Source organism: Colossoma macropomum, unplaced genomic scaffold (assembly GCF_904425465.1).
Source record: "Colossoma macropomum unplaced genomic scaffold, Colossoma_macropomum, whole genome shotgun sequence".
Lineage (NCBI taxonomy): Eukaryota > Metazoa > Chordata > Actinopteri > Characiformes > Serrasalmidae > Colossoma > Colossoma macropomum.
The window spans coordinates 38,900,913-38,922,383 of NW_023494784.1; the positions used below are offsets into that span (position 1 = coordinate 38,900,913).

A 21,471-nucleotide genomic window follows, 5' to 3' on the forward strand; every position below is an offset into this window, starting at 1 on the left:
CTTTCAGATGGATTTGATCTGCCCATCTAAGACACTGCACCAACTTGTGGGGCCCACGTTCTCATTAAAGCAAATTGGGGGCTTAAGTACTAAGAAGTTCTTGTTAAAATTGCAAATCACTTTACAATTCATATAAAGTGTTATTCTGATATAATTTGCAATGAAAGTGTATAATAAATTAGAAATAAGTGTACTAATTTAGAAAAGAATGCAAAAAAAAAAGCTCAAGGCTTGTGGACCCCACTATAAACACACAGTTGCCCTTGTGACATCAGAATGGACAAGCAGTATCTGTCTAAGACATCTGATGCTTGTTGGAATCAACCTTTATAAAAGTCTATGTAGGCTTATGTAGGGGTCATGTAGCCTTAGGAATGCTGGCTCAACAGTAGGCATCAGCTCAAACTGTACTACTCGACTAAACCACTTGTCCACTATTAATAAACACAGTGGATGAGAATACCGGAACGCAGACTTATGGAAGTTGGAGCTGTTTTACCTTCACTGGGAGAGAAAATGAGGGAAAGCGCTCATACTGATGTGGGAAGAACTTCAGTCGGACTTTCTCAGGTCTGAGGTGAAGAGGAGGTGCTCGCACACTCAGACTGCAGAGGAAACCGACAGCTTTACTGACGGAGGCGCTCCAGTCTGAGTGTTTCACTGCGTTTGCCGAGCGCAGTGTTTCTCTTATAAAGCACATTTAAACTGACTGGAATGAACCGGACGTTTAATTCGGATATTATATATTAAAAGTAGTGTAAGATAATTGCATTTGCTTTTAAATGGAGTTATTAAAAGTTTACGTAGAAACGAAAGAAAACCAGTACAGTTTACGTTTAGTGGCGCGGAAACAGTGAGGCGCTTAAAGAGGTTAATAGAGGTTCTTTTGCTTGTTACAGTTTTTTTTGTTTACCTTTAAAATGTCTTCGAAGAACCAAATACAGCAGTTTCTCTATAGAAAAACCGTTTAAATGTTGAAATGGTTCTAGTTTCATAATAATAATAATAATAATAATAATAATAATAATAATGTTCAATTTCTACATTTATAAATTCCAATAACACTACAATAAGGACTTTATATAATCGCATTGCCCAATGTACGTCTCTCTCTCTCTCTCTCTCTCTCTCTCTCTATATATATATATATATATATATATATATATATATATATATGAAGGATTTGCCCCCCAAAGGTGGACCGTTTGAAGGCAGCGACCACCGAGAGGCCCCCATCGGAGGACCTCAGAGTACGAGCAGGAGTAGAGAGGAGACGGGGGCAGATATATAAGGGGGTGCTAAATTATTCAGGGCCTTAAACGTCAAGAATTACAGTAAGCAAAAGGAGTTTTGTATATATATATATATATATATATATATATATATATATATATATATATATATATGTGTGTGTGTGTGTGTGTGTGTGTGTAAGTATATATATATATATATATATATATATATATATATATATATATATATATATATATATATATATAAAGTATGTAAGCTCTTTCTGTGTTTAACAGCGCATACTCAATACACACGCTCGAGACGGACCGTTTACTTAGACTGACCGCTCACACACACACACACACTCGCACCCTCCTCGGCCTTCATCTGCAATGTGTGACTGTGAGGTGTTGAAGGGCTCACCGCGACTCTCTTATCAACCAATAATAATAATAATAATAATAATAATAATAATAATAATAATGATGATGATGATAACAGTGCTGCTGCTATTGCTACACAAAAGATCGTTCTTCAAGTGCTCTTTAATAAAGGTAATGGTTCTACGTAGAACAATTTGCATGCTTAAATAGTTCTTTGCATGGTGAAATCGTTCTTCAGACTGACGGAGAATCTGTGTAGATACGTTCTGAAAATGGTTCTATATAGCACCATAAAGGGTTCTACTATGGTTACGATGTCAAGCCTCTAACAGTAGCAGAAGCATTTAAACACATTCTCCATCAGTCTGGACCATTTCACCATGCAGAGAACCATTTTCGCTTGCAAATTGTTCTTTGAGTGTTCATATTCATGTTCTTTATGGTTCTATATATTCTAGAGCACCCCTGAAGAACCCTCTTTTTTAGGGTGTACACAAAACTGCACCTTTCCTGACCAAGCAGATCGAGTTCAGTGGCCTTTCTCCTTCTAAAGCCAAATTCAGTCTGCTGTTGGTCAGAACGGGGTTAAAGTAGAGGTCAGACTGTGTCCGCAGCTCGTGCCGCTCTGCAACGCTCGAGTGCACTCCGCAGAGTCCGATTATAATTATTATATTATTATGTTTTACTGCAGTAAAGCTCGTTTGTGCTGTAATGCCGCTGTCGTGTTTGTGTCCTCCGGCAGGAGGCGCTGTTGTCCGCGGAATGACTCACCTCTCTCTCTCTCTCTCTCTCTCTCTCTCCGTCTCAGCGCTGTCGCTCACAATCACTCCTCAGTTATCCTCTCTTTATTAACCGCGAGGGAGGAAAAGAAAGAGCAGAAAAGAAAAAAAGAATAAATAAATACGGAGATTTTAGGGAAAAAAGCTCAGAGTCCGTGGAAAAATCTGGAAAAAAAGAAAAATAAATAAATACATTTAAATTTAAATTTGAATTTAATCGTTTTTCAAAAAATGTTTTTTTTCCCAAACCGAACGTTCTGTACACTTTAAGTTCAGCTCCATTATGACGTCATAATGCAAAACTGAACTCTTTATTAAGTCTAACGTTCTCTAATCCTCTCTCTCTGTCTCTCTCTCGCTCGCTCGCTCGCTCTGATCGACAGCTCCAGGCCCCGCCCCCTCCTCCGTCTCGGCGTCCAATCGGCTCTCAGTGGGCGTGCGCGTGCTTCTCCCACTCCGGGTTTTTCTCCGGCGAGTTGCTCCGCTCGCGCACTCCGCAGCAGCAGCAGCACAGAGAAAGAGAGAGAGAGACAGAGCGAGAGAGAGAGAGTGATAGAGTGCTATAGGCTGACACTCATGATCTCATGAACGCGCTCACCTGAGCCTGCTGCTCCGCTCAGCCATCTCCATTCATTCCTTTTTTTAGTTTGCTCTCATCGCTTTCATTTGTTTTCATCCTTTATTCGCTCCATTCAGTTCATTTTTTTTATTATCGTTATTTCTTTTATTTTTTATTTTTATTATTCTCCTCGTTCATCCTCAGTGGGTTCGGAGCGTTTGGACATTTGCATGTTGTTTGAACATCTTTTTGGGGGTCTTTTCTCGCCTGAAGCCTGAAACGGAATATATACCTCAAAAAACAACAACAAAAAAAGGAAAAAAAAAAATTAACAAGAAGAAGAAGCTGCGCGCGCTCGGCGTAAAAGCGAGGAAAAGGAGAAGAAGGAGAGAAGGAGAAGGAGGAGAAACCTCGCTGGCTTGGATTTAGTGCATTTATTAATATTATTATTATTATTTTCCCAATAATAATAATATTATTTTTATTTTTTTCCTCCTGCCGGATTTAACCTGCTCCGTGTGTCCGGATCTGCGCGCGCCTCTGAGGAATGGAAATGTACTTCAGCTGGTGACCGAACGGAGACTTAACACGCACACACACACTCACTCACACACACACACACACTCCTTCACTCTGCGCGCGTGTGTGTGTCTGTGTGTTTTCTGTTTTTTGAACCCAAACTGAAGGAGAGACTGGCGCGCGCTGGCTGGAGTGGCCGCTGGCTGGCTGGACTGTCCGGAGTGTGTGAGCCGCAGGAGTGAAACTGCCCCTGATCCGCGCTCAGCGGCTCCGCTGGAGGCTTTTTTCTACTGTTTGTTTATTTTTTGACTTACTATTATTATCCTGTTTTTTCCTACCTCGCGCCTGGAGTGGGGGATCGCTACTGCGCCTGGGATACTGCGAGAGCGCCCGCGTGCGATTGAGTGCGCGAGTGCGTGAGCGTGCGTGCGTGTGTGTGTGATCATGGCGGAGTCGCTGCTCTGGAGGTGCTGCTTCAGCCTGCTGGTGGTCGCGTGCGAGCTGAGCGCGACCCGCGCGATCATCCTGGAGTCCATCTACTGGAACACGACCAACACCAAGTGAGTCTCTCTCTCTCTCTCTCCCCCTCTCTCCCTCTCTCTCTCTCTCCCCCTCTCTCTCTGTGTCTCTCACCCAGGCTGGAGTGTGTGGGTGTAAACTGCGTTAGATGTTTTAATGCGTGTCCACGCTACTTGCAGGGTCACGGCACCAAAAAGACCCCAGTGAAAAATTTTAAAAATAATTTTTAACAGCCTTGTTTCAGGCCACAAACCTTTATTTTGATTTATTGTAATTTTTTAAAAAATGTATTTATTTATTTATTTTTTTTACGTAAAATGTGTTCATTTTTTTAAAATTTTTAAATCTACATTTTATTTTATTTTATTTCATTATTTTACAAGCAGTTCTTGGCCAATATTAATATTAATTTCGCTACATCATCCACCAGCCTAAATTATGCGTGTTCATTTAACCCTCGTGCGCATAGACCCGTCTGAGAAGTTCGAGCCAAAGCGTTCAGGCCCGCTGGACTTACTGTAATAATAATAATAATAATAATAATAATAATAATACATTGACTGTCAGCCTCCCATTGCAGTGCATGGTTGTTTTTAGGGTGTATCTGTATATTTGGGGCTGCAGTGCTGTTCTGCTCTGTGATCCAGCCTTTATCACTCTAAAGCCGCGCGCTCTAGCTCGCTCTAGCTCGCTCTGCGCTGCCCAGATAACCTAATATACATACCTCTGGTCGGCCAGACTGGGTTCTCCATTAGAGTTCTACCAGCTCCTTTCCAGCAGTTTGGTTTGGTTCTCCACTGCCCCTTTTCTACCAATCAGATCAGATTTTTCATTGGAGTTCCACTTTTCCAGCCTTGACCTTCAGTGTTCTATTAGGATTCTAGAACCCTATTTCTACCAGTGAGACTGGGATTTCTGTTAGAGATCTAGTACCTCATTTCTCCCAATGAGATGAGATTTTTCAGTAGAGTTCTACTGCAGTACCCCTTTCATAGCAGTTTGGTTTTGTCTGCTGTTACAGTTCTAGTAGCTCTTTTATAGCAATGAAAATTTGTTCTGCTATAAGTGTTCTAGTACATCTTTTCAGCCAATGAGGTTGGATTTTCCAATAGAGTTCTATTACCAATTTTCTAGCAGTGCCGTTTGGCCTTCTATTAGAGTTCTAGTGTTCTAGAGTTCAGTTTGGTCTGGTCTTCTATTAGAGTTCTAGTACATCTTTTCATCCAATGAGTTTGGTCTTCTCTTAGAGTTCTAGTTCTCTTTACTACCAGTGAGGGTGGATTTTCCAGCAGAGTTCTAGTACCAATTTTCTAGTAATGCCGTTCTAGTGCCCTTTCTCAGACAGTTTGGTTTAGTCTTCCATAAACATTTCAGAATCCCTTTTCACCAATAAGGTTCTCTCTTTCACTAAGGTTCTACTACCTTTTTTCTAGCGGTGAGGCTTGGAGTTCTAGGAGTTCTAGCTTTGAGAACTCTTACAGAGATGCTTACAGAGTAATGAGACTTACTCACTAACCAGTAAAATCCACTATCAGTAATTCAGTGAGACTCCCTCACTATCAGTAACTCAATGAGGCTCACCCACTAACCAGCGAAATCCACGATCTGTAATGTAGTGAGACTGACTCACTATCAGTAATGCAGTGAGACTCGCCCAACGCCCAGCATTATACAGGCTGCTTCTCCATTTTCCACAAAGCTGCTTTCTGAAAATTCATCACAGGGGAACTCGTACGGAGTGACCTTCTCTTCTCTTCTCTTCTCTTCTCTTCTCTTCTCTTCTCTTCTCTCTGCAAGAGTTATTGCTCTGTGCATCTTTCAGGCCTGCATGCAGAACCACTCTAAAGTCCCTTGGGTTCTTTTGCGAGGGAATGCGCTTTAGAAACGCATTTTAATGAGGCCATAAAACCTGTTATAAAGACGTTCAGTGACCTAATGGTTTGATCATGAGAGAGAGAGAGAGAGAGAGAGAGAGAGAAATGCTTGTTTCTGTGTTTCGCTGAATCACTTGCAGGCAGCGATGAGCGTTTGCCCTAGCCTTGTAGACTTAACCTACTTTAACAGAAGGCTGCGTTCCTCACACTCACATTATATTAATCATTTAGGAACATATCAGCGATGTAAGCAGTGTTTCAGAAAGTACTGACCTCAAATGTGGCCGTGGCTGTTAGAATTGTGAAGGCCGCATTTAGGGCAGCGCATCGATACGTCACGCGTCTCATTAGACAGACTATGGAAAGTTTTATGTATTTATTTCTGAGCTGGAGCTTCTCAACATGAGTTGGAAAACGTTGAAAAGAACAAAGCGCAAGCAGTCAGACTGATAATGTGGACCACTGTGAGCAAGAAAACCTTGTATCTCCAATTTTGTTGTTTTTCAGTTTTTGACATAATCTGAAAATGCCTGTTGCCCTTTACATTGTGTGTAAATTCCATGATGAATGGACTAAAAGAAACAGCCCAAAATGACTTGGAAAAAATGTCTGGTTCCATTGACTCACATTAAAAGTAAAGTAAGTTTTTTCCTTCTCCTGTGAAGTTACCGTTTTGAAGATACGACAACAGCTCAATCTGATTTTGGCCATATGTTATTGTAATACATTTCCTTTATATACAATGTTGTGATGCATTAATACTTTATAACATTATTATAAATTGCGTATCATGTTGTAATAACAGTATTTATTGACAAATACTGATGTTGTCAGTCCTTCTAGAGCACTAAACGACTGCATATGTCCTCAAATGGATTGATTTAGACCAATTATAAAGCGCCTGCAATTAACCCATTATGCCATTATCTCATCATTTTCACCAGTTTCTTGTTTTCCTAAGTATCACGTAGGCCTCTGGGCAATTCAGTATGAGGCCGCTGGTGGAGCGTCAGGGTATTCCCCCAGTTTTCCAACATTTTTATAGGCTTTATCATGACGTGAGAGCAGGGAATGTTTAGTGCTAGGCTTGTAATAGAGGCATTGTAAACTCGATCACATGATCAGCTTTATTACTGTAGTTGTTTTTCTTTTAGCGTTCTCATGAATCAGATTGTCAGAGGATTTGATGGTTGCATTTATCTCTGTAAACATTTCTCTAACTTTTCAAACTTTTCTCTAACTAATTTTGCAGTATTATTATTAAAGCCATCGTCACTGTTCACATCTCCAAAAAATATCACTTTATAGGAGAAGGAAAAAACGACACAACTTTCAATGTAAGTTAAGGGAACCAGACGTATTTATACATCGTTTTGGATTGTTTCTGTTGGTCTGTTTGTTGTGAAATTTTGCCATGTTGTAAAGTCGGCCTGGTATTTTCAAATGACCTAAAAAATAAAAATTGACTAAAATATACAATATCGTACAAAATCGTAATATGCACCTTTATATATGTCAAAACTGATGCTCATACGTGCACTTTTAGACCACCCACATTAGTACTATGGAGAAATGTACCATGCATTTCTATATAACATTAAAATGAATAAAATAAATAAAATGCAGATATTTTATCCTCATATCTCTGCATCGTGCATCCATACTGATAATCATACTTCCTAATGGTTCCTCTCAGGATTATCATATTATGAGTGGCTCTAGCAGTAGCAGTCATATTATCAGTAGAAATAATAGCTGTAATTAATCTAAAGCAGTTAGTGAGCTGTTTGAATGCAGCCCATAAGCCCACGCTACACTCTCCAGTGCTGTATTAGCTGCTACTGAGCTCAACTCTGTAGGAAAAGCTTTAAATCAGCGGGAGTTAATTGAACACTGGTGGTTTTCTTGTAAGACTGTGTCTGGAGGATGTTCACTCGTGTGTGTGTATGTGTGTGTGTGTGTGTGTGTGTGTGTGTGCGCTGTCTCCGACATCTCGGGGAAGGAGAGAGAAAATGGAGAAAATCGGCCGATCTGGCCCGTCAGCCTTTAGTATTGCGAGTCTGATCTCGGAGAGCTGCTGGTGTGATCGGCTTCCAAACCACCCGGACTCTCTCTCTCTCTCTCTCTCTCTCTCTCTCTCTCTCTCTCTCCCCCACTCCACTGTCTTCATCTCTCTCTCTCTTTCTTTCTCATTATCGCTCTCTCTGCCTACTTCCCTCTCTCTCGATCTCTCTTTCTCTTTCTGTCTCTGTGTATCCCTTTCTCTGTCACTTGCACTCTCTCTCTTCTCTCCTTCTCTCTCTCTGTATTTTTCTCTCTCTTCTGTCTCTCTGTATCCCTTTCTCACACTCTCTCTCTGTCTTTCTCTCTGTCCCCTCATCTTTCTGTCTTCTCTATTTCTCTTTCCTTCTCTGTTCTTTTTCCCCTCTTTCTTTTTCTCTCTTTATTTCTCTCTCTCTTTTTCTTTTTCTTAGTCTCTGTCCCTTGCTTGATTTCTCTCTCTCTCTCTCTCTCTCTCTCTCTCTCTCTCTCTCTGTCTCTTTCTTTCTCTCTCTTTCTGTCCTGTCTATTTGTCTCTCTCTTGTTCATTCTCTAAATCTGTTTCTCTCTGTCTCTTTCTCGATTTCCCCCCTCTCTCTCACTCTCTCTCTCTCTCTCTCTCTCTCTCTCTCTCTCTCTCCGCTAATCCATTTTGTAGTTGAGGCGGAGAAACAAAAGGGAGGTTTTGCTCTACACATTTTCAGTCAAAGGACGAGCGAGCCCCCCTTCTCTTTTCCCCCCTCTCTCTCTCTCTTCATTATGAGATTACATCTCTTTGCAAAGCATTGTGGGCCACTGGCTGGGCCATGTCCGCGGAGGCATACACATGCAGATAGTCCATCAGAGCCTGATGAATCGGCCATGAATAATAACCACCCCCTAAACCCCCCCTAACCCCCCCTTTACAATCACAGGGAGCGCTCTATTAGCGTCCGAGAGAAGCCCAGCGCTGTTAGACACTGCTGGACTTACTGCTTTTACAGTTTTAGATGTTCTTAGCTGATTTTGTCTGTCTGATTTAGGGCACGTATGTTATTGTTATTAGTGATAAATTCTCACATTATATCATGTTTTATACTTTATATCAGTATATTACATTGCGTATCATGATGTAATAATAATACTGTAAAGTATTGATGTTGAAAATGATTTCGGGCTCCGTGATGTTATTATTTATGTCAAATCATTCCCCCTCAGTCCGACGCCAGTGGATGAGCTCCACCGCTGTGGGAAAGAGAGAGAAAGAGAGGGATGAACTGAGAGAAAAGTATGAAGGCATGCAGTGCTGATAGGGCATGCTGAAAGGTGGAGGACAGAAAAGAAAGGAGGGGGGAGGTTTATGTGACAACGGTTTGAATGAAAGTCGGGGATTAACATGGCATCTGTGGAACTCTGTGGATGAGAGAGAGAGAGAGAGAGAGAGAGAGAGAGAGAAAGAGAGAGAAAGGGTGAGAGGGGAGAGAGAGACAGACAGAGAGAGAATGAAACAGAGAAAGGGAGAGAGAGAGAAGATATATAGGAAGAGACAGAAAGAGAAAATGGGAGAGAGAGACAGAGGGAGAGAGAGGAAGAGAGAAAGGGAGAGAGAGGAAGAGAGAAAGGGAGAGAAGAAAAAAGAGAGAAAGGAAGATAGAGAAAGAGAGAAGGGAAGAGAGAGAAAGGGTGAAGGAGAGAGAGGAAGAGAGGATGAAAGGGAAATAAAGGGAGAGAGAGGGAGGAAGAAGGGAGAAAGAGAGTGTGAGAGGGGATATATAGATAGATACATAGATAGATAGATAGATAGATAGATAGATAGATAGATAGGCAGAGAGGGGGAGAAAGAAAATGATAGATAGATAGATAGATAGATAGATAGATAGATAGATAGATAGATAGGGAGGCAGGAAGTTGAAAGAAACTGTGAAAGAAAGAGAGATACAGAAAGAGTTAGATAGAAAGGGTGAAGGTGAGAGAAAGAGAAGTAAAGAGAGGAGAGGAGAAAGAAACAGGGAGAGGGCAAGACAGGAGAGGGAGCAAAAAAGAAAAAGAGAGGGAGAGAAAGAAAGAAAGAAAGAAAGAAAGAAAGAAAGAAAGAAGGTGTGAGAGTGAATGGGAGAGAAATATAGAGAGGAGTGAGAGAGTGAAGGAGAGGGAGAGAATGAGATAAGATGATAGAGACACAGAAAGAGTGAGAGACCGAGAGAGAGAGAGAAAAAAAAAAAAGAGAAAGAAAGAAAGATTTAGTCTAGTCTGGGCTCATTACAGAAGGCCTGACAGTCTGGGTTTAGAGAGAGTGACTGAAGGACGGAGGGAGTGAACAGACAGAGAAAAGAGAGGACAGGGATGGAGTGACGGTCGTCTAAAGCCCTCGAACATTTGTCGCTGGCCTTTAGTCCGGAAATTTCTGCGGCCAGCAGATGACTGGAAGTCAAACCCCTCCTCTCTTCCATTTTGCCTGGTCATTCTCTTTTGTTGTTTCTACCCCTCCCGTCCCTCCCTCCATCCTCCGTGTTTTCTTTAGAGCCCGGGGTCAGAGTGCTGTCGGCCCGTCGGGACGGGATTAGGCCTATAGAGGCCCACAGAGGCCCACAGGGGCCCACAGAGGCCATCGCTGTCACTGTGTCCGTCCAGCGCTGACCAGCAGGCCACACAGCTAGCGGCTAGGATTAGTGAAGAATCAGAACAATAGATACTTCAACTGTGGCCATTTTCCACAACTGACTCACATACAGACTTATTGGCTTCTCTCTTCAGTCCATGCTTGTTTGTTGCCACTTTCGCAGAAGTTTTATTAAGAACATTTTTACCTTCTCCTATAAAAAGTTACCTTTCCAGAAATACTTCTCTCATAAACGTTATTTGTACCCCATCTAAATATATAATTAATAAAAATGAGAAAGTGTGATTAGTGACTTTCATTTACTTCCTTATGTTTAGCATTACAAACAATATAAGTATATTATGCTTAAGTGCTGCTGCCAGTTTTAAGCTCTCAGATTAAACACTACAGAGAACAGAAGAGAAGAGGGAGAGACAGACGGAGGGAGAAAGATTTAGAGATGGAGAGATGCGATGAGAGGGAGAGAAATATGTGAAGGGAAGAAGAGGGATCCTGTTCTACCAGGGGAGAGAGAGAGAGAGAGAGAGGGTAAACGAGTGAGAAAGATCTAACAGGTTTCACGGTCATAACTGGAGGAAGTTGCCCCCCGTCCAGAACTCCGCCGACCCAGACACAGACATGAAAGAGAGAGAGGGTGGAGATAAAAAGATGGACGCAGAAAACAGATGTGTGCTGGGTGATTTAGTCTCTGAGGCCTGGTCTGTCTATCACACCTGCGCTACAGGCTTAGCCTCCTTTCATCGAGTTTAAGTGTGTACATGTGCTTGTTTTTGTACATGTTCAGGACTTAAGTGACCCGACTTTGTAGGAAAACATAAGTATTGGACATATTATTATTAACATTATGTGTACATATGCGACATTTATTCAAACATATATATATATATATATATATATATATATATATATATATTATGTATGTAATATAATAGTAATAGTACCATATAACTGGGGAATTATACACATTACACATAGGTAACTGCATTTATATAATACATATAGGACAAACTATATAGATATCGCAAATATACAAATATGTATGGGACATGTTATTATATATATATATATATATATATATATATCATTGCTGTCCACACAAAAATGTGACTTTACAGAAGAAGGCAAAAACATTCTTAATGCATTTCTATTTTCATACAGTGTGAAGAACAGCTGGGACATATTAATATTACAAACAGGCACTTACATACATATGGGCCATTTGTATGACGTCCTGACACTGCATAAAAACAAACCTCTGTGTTTGTATGTGTGTGTGTGTGTGTGAGACAGAGGTAAAGTTCCTCAGTCACATTTATAGGTGATGTCAAAACGGTTATTTGTTCTTGAGTTTTTCTTTGTCCGCAGCCAGCCGCCTTGTTTTAGGCTGTTTCATTCTTAAGTGCCCTGGCAAGCCGCCGTGCCAGAAAAGCATATTTTCACATGTTGGAAGGAGTGCGTGAGTAAGCTGATGAGTCAGTGAGAAAGAAGATGAACCACTTGGAGCTGCGATGCTCTTGGCCTGCGAGCGCGCGTTTCCTTCAGCGCCCTGAATGTCCACCTACAGCTCGGTGGCCTCTTTAGACATTCAGCTCACATTCAGGACACACACATACGCATAGACACACACATTCAGGACACACGCATAGACACACACATTCAGGACGCACACACACACAGGCCCGCACTGTGACGCCTCTCCGCAGCTGCAGTCTTGTTTAACCGAGCTACACGCGTGGCCGGCTTTGTCCATCTCTTTCGGCTCCACACGTCCAGGGATATTTTACGACTCCCGACGTAAATCAGACGCTGACCGGTGGGGAAAGGAGAAAAAGGAGGAAAGCAGAAGGGGTGGAGGATGGTTCTAAAGTGGGTTAAAGCCATTTAAAAACATGAGACGGACTTTAGCTTTTATTCGTCCTCCCCCACTTTTTCTGTGCCCTGTTCCACAGGCCCTGCTGGAGGCCTGAAGTGTAACTGCTGCTACAGTCTCTCAGTTTAAACCAGTCACTTGACACAAAGTCAAATTTACACATTTTGCTCCTGATCAAATGACATATTTAGTTGACTTTTATGTAAATTTTATGCAAATTATAGTGCAAAACTGTTTATTTGCTGAACTTAACATATCCCAGCCTGGATAAAAATAAAACAGAAATTATACAATGTGCCATGACTTTTTTTGCACAGACCACTTTTTCACATTTTAATTTTTTTCTGCAGTATTTTAAATTCAGCAAATAAACAGTTATTATACATTAAAACAGAATTATTCTCTCTGTAGAGGACACAAATCTACTAAACGTTTGACCAGTGGTGCCTACACTTTTGCACACAACTGTATTTAATCACCCACGACAAATTTGCTGTCTGAAGTTTCTTCATTAGCCTGACTGCAAGGCTAATGTAGCTAACAAGCACATTAAATGTTATTAGCATTCATTACTAGCATCATGCGACACTGCGTAACACACTGTTGAACATAAACATGAATGATATGTAAAATTAGTCAAAGACTGAAGTTTATTTGAAATTTTTTATAGATATCAGCACCACAAACACAAGTCCGTAACTAGCTAACTGTCGTATACTAGCTAATGTAGCTAACAATGGAAGCTCATAACTACTAGCTAATGTGTTCCACACTACTCCAGCTATTTTATTCCTTTCTGAGATAGCAGTACATCATACACCACATATGAAAGTCTATTGTAACTAGCCAGGACTTGTATACTAGCTAATGTAGCTAGGATCAGAAGGTTATAACCACTAGCCAAAGCATTCAACCCTACATTAGCTATTTTATTCATTTTTGTAGATAGTAGTATGTCATACACCACATATGCAAGTCTGTAACTAGCTAACTATTGTGAATTAGCTAATGTAGCTAGCTATGGAAGCTTATAACCACTAGCTAATGTGTTCTACACTACTCCAGCTATGTTATTCATTTCTTAGATAGCAGTACATCATACACCACATAAGAAAGTCTATTGTAACTAGCTAAGTCTTGTATACTAGCTAATGTAGCTAGTAACGTAAGGTTATAATCACTACCTAAAGCATTCAACCCTACACTAGCTATTTTATTAATTTTTGTAGATGGCAGTACATCATACACCACATACATAAGTCTCTAACTGGCTAACTAGCCAGCTACAAGCTAATGTAGCTAGCAAAGGAAGCTTATAACCACTAGCTAATACACTATTCAAGCTATTTTATTCATTTCTTTGGCAGCAGTATGTCTCTGGAATCACTCAGCAAAAAGCTAGTGGGACACCAGTTTTACCATAAATTGAGTCATCTCAAATATACGTGCTTATATGGTATATGACATAAAGCTATCTATAAACGTGAACTACTGTTTTTAGCTATAGTCCAACAGTGTATCATACAGTGTTGCGCAATGCTGGTGATGAATGCTAATAAGCTTCCCTTTCTTGTTAGCCTCGTTGTCCCAGTATAAAGCTAAAGAAGCACTGACCATTTTGGCTAATCGACCACATTTGTGTGTAAATTTGAGCTTTGCAGATGGGGACGGTCTGTAATGGCCTTGTTTGTTTATGTATGTGGCAGCGCCTTTGGGGGTGACCTTGTATAAGCAGTGGTTTAGTGGAATGACTAAAGCACTGCAGGAGGGTTTGTGTATGGGTGTGGGCTGAAAGAGTGTGTACAGAAGCAACAGACGTCTCTCTCTCTCTCTCTCTCCCTGTCTTTTTCTCTCTCTCTGCCTCTCGCTCGGTTTTTCTCTCTGTTTCACTCTGCCTGGGCACACTTACCATAATGAGCGACCGAGCTATAGCACTGCACAGAAGTCAGAGACCACCTTTCGTTCATTTCCAGTCAAAACGGCCAATAAGTACAAGTTATTCTTTGTTCGGTGTCAGGAAAAGAGCAGGAAAGGCATATTTAACTGTCTATCCACACCTCCAGTTCAGTCTTGGAAGTTGGTTGCATTTTCTGCATCTTGCAGTCTGAACAGTCCCAAAGACATTCAGTGATGTTGGGGTCTGGACTCTGGGGTGGTCAGTCCATTGACAACTGCACATCCTTTCAGACTCATAGTGTTATATGATGGGGACAGTTTTAGTATCTACCAAGTCTTCCAGGTGGTTGTTAGGAGCCCTATTTTCTCTGCATTGTTTACCAAATTTTGAACTCCAGTTCTGGAAACTCGTAGTTTTCCAACTCACTTTCCCATCATACAAGGTGATCTTGTATCTAATCTCCCCATATAAATCTCCTGAAAATAAATACCTTATATTTACTGGCTGATTTGACTGGAAATTCAGTAAATTATTTGTAGTTTTGCCCAATACTGTACATGATTGAATTGCAAATGTGTATATGGTTCATTTTCAAGCACCTTTTAAAAAGAATACAGGACTCTCTAAACAAAAGAACAGGATATGGTGCGTTATATCACAGTGTTTGTGTGCGCGAACACAGATAGCATTCAGAAAGAAGTTGACCAAAAGGCAGTTTAGTGTTCCGTTTGAAAATAGCCGAGCTGATAAGCCAGACAATATCGCTCAGTAGGTGCTGCGCTCACACATCAAAGTAGCTGGATGTGACTTTATACACACACACACACACACACACACACACACACACACTGAGTGTATGCCTGTTCGTATCTATCCAAACACAGCAGTAGGAGATAAGGGCAGGACAGATACTGATCTTGTGTTCTGAGTTTTGTTCTGTTCCCCATGCCAGAGACTTCATCAGAGGATTTGCATGAGCAGATCTACTGTAGAGATAGCATGAGAAACACCTCGCACACGCACAGACATCTTCAGCCGCTCCCGTTTCTTTCCTTAAGGTGGAGGCCTGGGAACCTGACCTCAGAATGATTCAGTCTGCATTTTTAAGAAATGATTCAGTAAACAATTCAGTGTATCGTGAAATCTCAAATTTTGGCACGATTCAGTTCAGTTCTTTAAGAAACGATTCATAATATTTCAAATTTCATTCAATTTGATTATGTTTCTTTAGGAAATTGAATCAAATCGAACATTTCAAATTTCCTTGTGATTCAATTTGTTTAAGATGCTTGAAGAATCAAAATCAAATTGAATCACAATGAAATTAGAAATATGAATTGTTTCTTCAAGAACTGAAATGAATTGTGCCCAAGTTTGAGATTTCACACTGCATCTTAAATCTGACATTCCTCCATGGATTTATTAATTTCAGTTCTTCAAGAAATGATTCAGCTCTCCATGAAATGTCAAATTTCATCATAATTCAAATCATGAAGTAAACAATTCAGTGTATCGTGAAATCTCAAATGTGGGCACAATTCAATTCAGTTCTTTAAGAAATAATTCATACTAGTTCGTATTTCATTGTAATTCAGTTTGATTGTGATTCAGTTTGATTATGATCCATGGAGGAATTTCAAATCTGAAATTCCTCCATGGATTAAATCATTTCACTTCTTTAAAAAATTGATTCAGCGCATCGTGAAATCTCAGATTTCACCAAGATTCACTTCAATTTGATTCTTTAATAGTGAATTTAATGTGTCACAAAATCTCACCAGAATTCATTTTAAACCACTCCTTTAATAAATGATTCAGTGCATCATGAAATTTCAAATTTCACCACGATTTTCTTTTGATTCGATTTAGTGCATGATTATATGTCAAGTTTCACCATGGTTCAGTTAAAATTACAATTTTTAAGGAAATGATTCAAAACCTCATTAAATATTCAAAATTGTTTGAATTTTTAATAAACGATTTAATACATCATCAGATCTCAAAATTCACCATGATTGGATTCAGTTATTTAGCAGACATCTCAGTGCATCATGAAATTTCACATTTTGGCACAAATCAAAACTATTTGGTGCATCATGAAAATTCAGATTTCACCATGATTCAATTTGATTGCGATTCTTATAGAAAGGATTCAGTGAATCACTACATCAGAAATTACACCATGATTCAGTTCATTTCGATGCTTTATGAAATGTTTCAGTGTGACATGACATTTTACCACAATAAGATTTCATTTGATTCAGTTATTAGTTATTTTCATATGATTTAGAATCACTTTTAAAACACACTGAATACACAAAACTAACTGGAGGAACTATTTACACCAGAGATAAGAACTAATGCATTTGAATCACCACTTTCAGAGTGATGCATCATGATATTTATGCAATTGTACAGAAGTCTTCTCACATTTCATTCACTATTTCTCCTCCTGTCACTCAGTTTAAGCAGTTCCATTGTTGTTCTGCTTGGTATCAAAAAGAATAACCCCAGTCTCAAATGTACGGACTTAAATATGACTCTAGTATCAGCTCCATGTGTGAACCAGCAGCTTTTATGTTGTCTTTTGTAGCCCCAAAAGAGTCAGCAGAATCATTGTACTGCTTCTTTTACTCGTCTTTTTCATGTGCTGTAAGTCAGTTCTGTTGAGTGGGATAGTCAAACTCACTCTCGTCTCCTTCCTTAACCTCCAGAGCTCGTTCTGAACCCGTCCTTATTATTCATAATAATTGATTAATAATTGATTGACTCTTGTAAATTATTCAGCGCGCCATGCTTTTTAAGACCCAGTTTATTTTTTTGATCGCTAGGATGTTTCAGTGTTTAAACAAGATGAAGTAACTGTCTTACGTTAACCTTATCCTCCTTTTTTCTCTGTCTCCTTCTCTTTCTTTTCCTTCTGTAGGTTTGTACCAGGCCAAGGTTTAATACTGTACCCTCAGATCGGGGACAAAATGGACATTGTGTGTCCTCGTGTGGAGGGCGGCTCTATGGAAGGAGTGGAGTATTATAAACTCTACATGGTTCCTCGTGAACAACTGGACACTTGTACGGTCACCAAGGCGGATACGCCGCTACTGAACTGCGTAAAGCCTGACCAGGATGTCAAATTCACCCTCAAGTTCCAGGAGTTCAGCCCAAACCTTTGGGGCCTGGAGTTCTTCAGAGGAAAAGACTACTACATCATCTGTAAGTACAACAGCCAATTATTATTCACATTATTATTCATAACTCCACCTCAGCCAACCATTATCCACAAAACTCCACCCCAATCAATCATTATTTGTGTCATTTCATCCCAGCCAGTCATTATTGATATAACTCCATTTCAGACAATCATCATCCGACTAACTCCTCCCCAGCCATTGTCTGCATGACTCCACCCCAGCCAATCATTATCCACTGAACTCTGCACCAACCAATCGTTATCTACATGACTCCATCCCAGCCAATCATTACCCACTTAACTCTTCACCAACCAATCGTTATTCACAAAACTCCACCTCAGCCAATTACTTACATACCTCTGCTCCAGCCAATCATTATGTACTTAATCCCACCCTAGCTGATCATGATCCACATAAATTCGCCCCAGCCAATCATCATCCACAAAACTCTACCCAGCCAATCATTATCCACAAAACTCCACCCAGCCAATTTATTATCCACATAACTCCATCTCTGCCAATCACTCTCTACATAACTCCATCTCAGCCAATCATTGTCCACAAAACTCCATCTCAGCCAATCACTCTCCACATAACTCCAGCTCAGCCAATCATTGTCCACAAAACTCCATCTCAGCCAATCATTACCCACAAAACTCCATCCCAGTCAATCAATCTCCACATAACTCCATCTCAGCCAATCATTATCCACAAAACTCCACCCAGCCAATCATTATCCACAAAACTCCAACCAGCCAATCATTATCCACAAAACTCCATCCCAGCCAATCATTATCCACATAACTCCATCTCAGCTAATAATTATTCAAGTAATTTCATTCCAGCCAATCATAAATCAGTTTGTTAGTTATAAACTTTTTGTCCCAATAAATGTTAGATTGTTTTATCCATTGGCTTCATCCCAGCCAATTGCTATCCACGTATTTTCATCTCAGCCAATCGTATCGCCGTGCTGTCATTAGCATTTCTATTTGCTTTTGACTGCTTCAGTTTTGTCCGATAGCGTGTAATGTGCAGAGACTGTAGAAGCTTGTACAACCATATGCAACCGTACTACATATTTTATTACACATCTGTGTCCAATATTTTTAGTGTAGCTTTTTACATTTAACAATTTTTAAACATTTTAATAAAAATGTGTTCTAGTAACACGATCTGAGTCAGAGATGTGCTGCGCTCTTGTGGTCTGACACAAAATGGGTTAAAACAGCACTAACACAGAAAGCATGTTGTTAATTAACACTTCATGTTTGAGAGTATATTGCATTAGCCACTGTAGCGTCTGGTAAATTGCTGTGTTTAGATTAAATGCAGCTTCTTGTTATGGCTGTGTTGGGAATATTTGGGCTGGAATGTTCCAGCAGTTTGACTGTAGGGGTGTGGAATGTACCACATACGAACTGTGAAGAGCCCGAAGAGTTTTTGAAGTTAGCCTATATTCGTACACTCGAATAGAAACAGAGCTGAGGTTTATTTGCAAGGCGTTTGCATGTGGGCTGTGTTTTCACAGTCAGCCATAGAATTACTGGATGCTGAACCGCAGGGGCTTCTGTGCGCGCACACACACACACACACACACACACACACACACACACACACACACACAAACATATGCTCCAGGCATAGGCAGGCTATATATGTGCAGTTACGTAAGTGGGAAAATAAGAGATCTATTTCAGCCACATATGCTTTTGTACAGTGTCAGAAGGTAAGGTCATGCCTAGGCCTGATATATATAAATTTTATATATATATAAATAAAAGTACCTATATGCAATATTATGAATATGTAAGATAAGTACCTATATGTAATAATAATATGCCCCATATACGTTATTTTTGTAAAAATAAAACACTTTTTGAGGATCAGTTTGTTGGTCCTGTAAATTGGCTTTGGTTTTCTTACAAAGTCAGAACATTTTAGCCCTGAAAATGTACAAAAACAAACACACACACACACACACACACACACACACACACACACACACACATACACATGACAGACACCACCACAATGCAAAGCAACCCGAGTATTCTTCCTTTCCCCGCTCCCTAATTCCAGATTCTCGGAATTGACACATGCAATTTTCTCCCTTGCTTCGGAAAAGGCCGGAATTTCACCCTGATGAAAAAGTTCGCCTCTAACTTACAGAGCAGGAAATCCAATTCTGCTGCTCATGCAGATTTGCCCCTTTTCTTTCTTCCTTTTTTTCGGTCCTCTCTTCGCAAGCTAAAGCTAATGCAGCAGAGTGGAGAAATTAGAGTAACGGGGGAGACAGAGAGAAAGAGATGAGTTGGAGAAATGGGCCATTTTTCTCCATTGTAGATGTTAATTGCCTCTTGTTCTATAGTACAATGATGGCCTGCAGCTGGAGACTTTCGTGTGAGTGTAAGTGTGTGTGTGTGTGTGTGTGTATGCTGCCATAGAGCTGCGGAGTGCAGGAGGGTGCGACTGCTGTGAACTCGTTAAGGAAGGAATTGAGCTTTTTAGGCCTGGCGTTCGATAAGTAATTAATTAAATAGTTTAATCCTAATGGTTAAGTTAAATTAGTCTGCCTGTTGTCAATAAGAGCTCAGCAGCACCTGGATTATCGGGGCAACTTGGCAGCACTGAATCCGCATGTGTGTGTGTGTGCACGCGGATGTACGTCTGTCAAGCTTTGAAATGGCTCTCCCATTGTTCATCTGCAGTCTGACGTGGGCGAGCCAGTTTGTGTGTGCGTGCAGATGAGCCTGAGCTAATGCCGTCTGACAGACTGCCCTAGAGCTGGGAACTAAGAGAGAGCGGGCGAGCAACATGATCTAAATATGGGGAGAGAGACTGAGAGAGAGAGAAAATGGCTGAGCTGATTAAAAAAAAAGGGAAGGCAGAAAGGAAAACAAGTGAATGAAAAGGGAGCGAGGAAATGAGGAAAGAGAGAAAGCGAGGGATGGAGTAAGACGAGGGAAGAAGGAAAGAAATCTTGAGTGCTGTTGGAGCGACGCGAGGACGCAGGGGGGCATTTCTAGTGCAAAAAAAGAGGGAGAGAATTCCAATAGTGCTTTAATTACTTTTAGTCTCCTCAATGAGTTGTGAGCATCTGCAAAGTGGAGTATCTACTATATTTGCATGTAAAACACAGTATGTGTTTGTGTGTTGGTATGTATTTAGCACTTTGTGGGGACCAAATGTCCCCAAGAAGATAAAAATATTAATATTTGTTCATTGTTGTAACTTTTAGCTGCCTTTTTCCTTTAAAAATCTGCAGCTTTTATTAGAAAATGTTACAGAACCAAAGCTGACCTTTCGGTTACTGAGGTTAAAGGGGTACTTCTGTGTTTTCTTAGTTCTTCTGTGTTTTCTTAGTTGTTTTCTTAGTTGCTCTCTGCTGCATCAGTAGAATACAATTCATTACCATGACAAGAAAATATCCATATTATTTTCTGTGGTAATTCACTGTATGCTTCAGAGGTGGCAAATTGAGACTAAGTTGGAAGGACACTGGAGTACTCCTTTAATTTTGAAGCACACCTTTAAGGTCAGGGTTGGTTTAGCTGCATTTACATACACTTACACAGAAAAAAAAATACCCCACAAAGACAGGAATACACATTAAAAAGCAGACATCCTACATTTTTCTTGTATTTTATTATTTTTATCAGAATTTTTCAATTCAATACATTTTTTCTTCATTATTTTTATAATATGTATTCACTAATTTGTCTACAACCATTTTTCTACCTCATAGAAATAAACAGGGGTTTTTGGTACCGTCCCTTACTGCTATATGCAAATGAGCTCTGTTCTATATTGGCAGGCCTCAGTCTAAAGCAGGCCAGGCTTTAGCACGTCTTATAACTTCAGCATAAATGGAATAAAGTAATACAATAGTTTTGTGACATCACAAAAACAGTAAATTCAAAACGGGCCATTTTTCTTTGTAATTTCCATATATGGACTGTATGTTTAGTTTTCCATAATAAGGGCTCTTTAATGTGGGTGTCCACATGC

General features: G+C 40.2%; 1 protein-coding gene across 1 annotated transcript in view; it reads left to right on the plus strand.

Annotated features, from left to right (window-relative positions):
- The first annotated feature begins 3,814 nt into the window (after positions 1–3,814).
- Positions 3,815–21,471, plus strand: part of efnb2a (ephrin-B2a) — a 29,977-nt gene continuing 12,320 nt past the window's right edge. The window contains exons 1-2 of the mRNA XM_036571398.1: positions 3,815–4,033; positions 17,199–17,482. Of these exons, the coding sequence (XP_036427291.1) occupies positions 3,918–4,033; positions 17,199–17,482 (400 nt within the window). The 5' untranslated portion in view covers positions 3,815–3,917. The remainder of the gene's footprint in view (positions 4,034–17,198; positions 17,483–21,471) is intronic.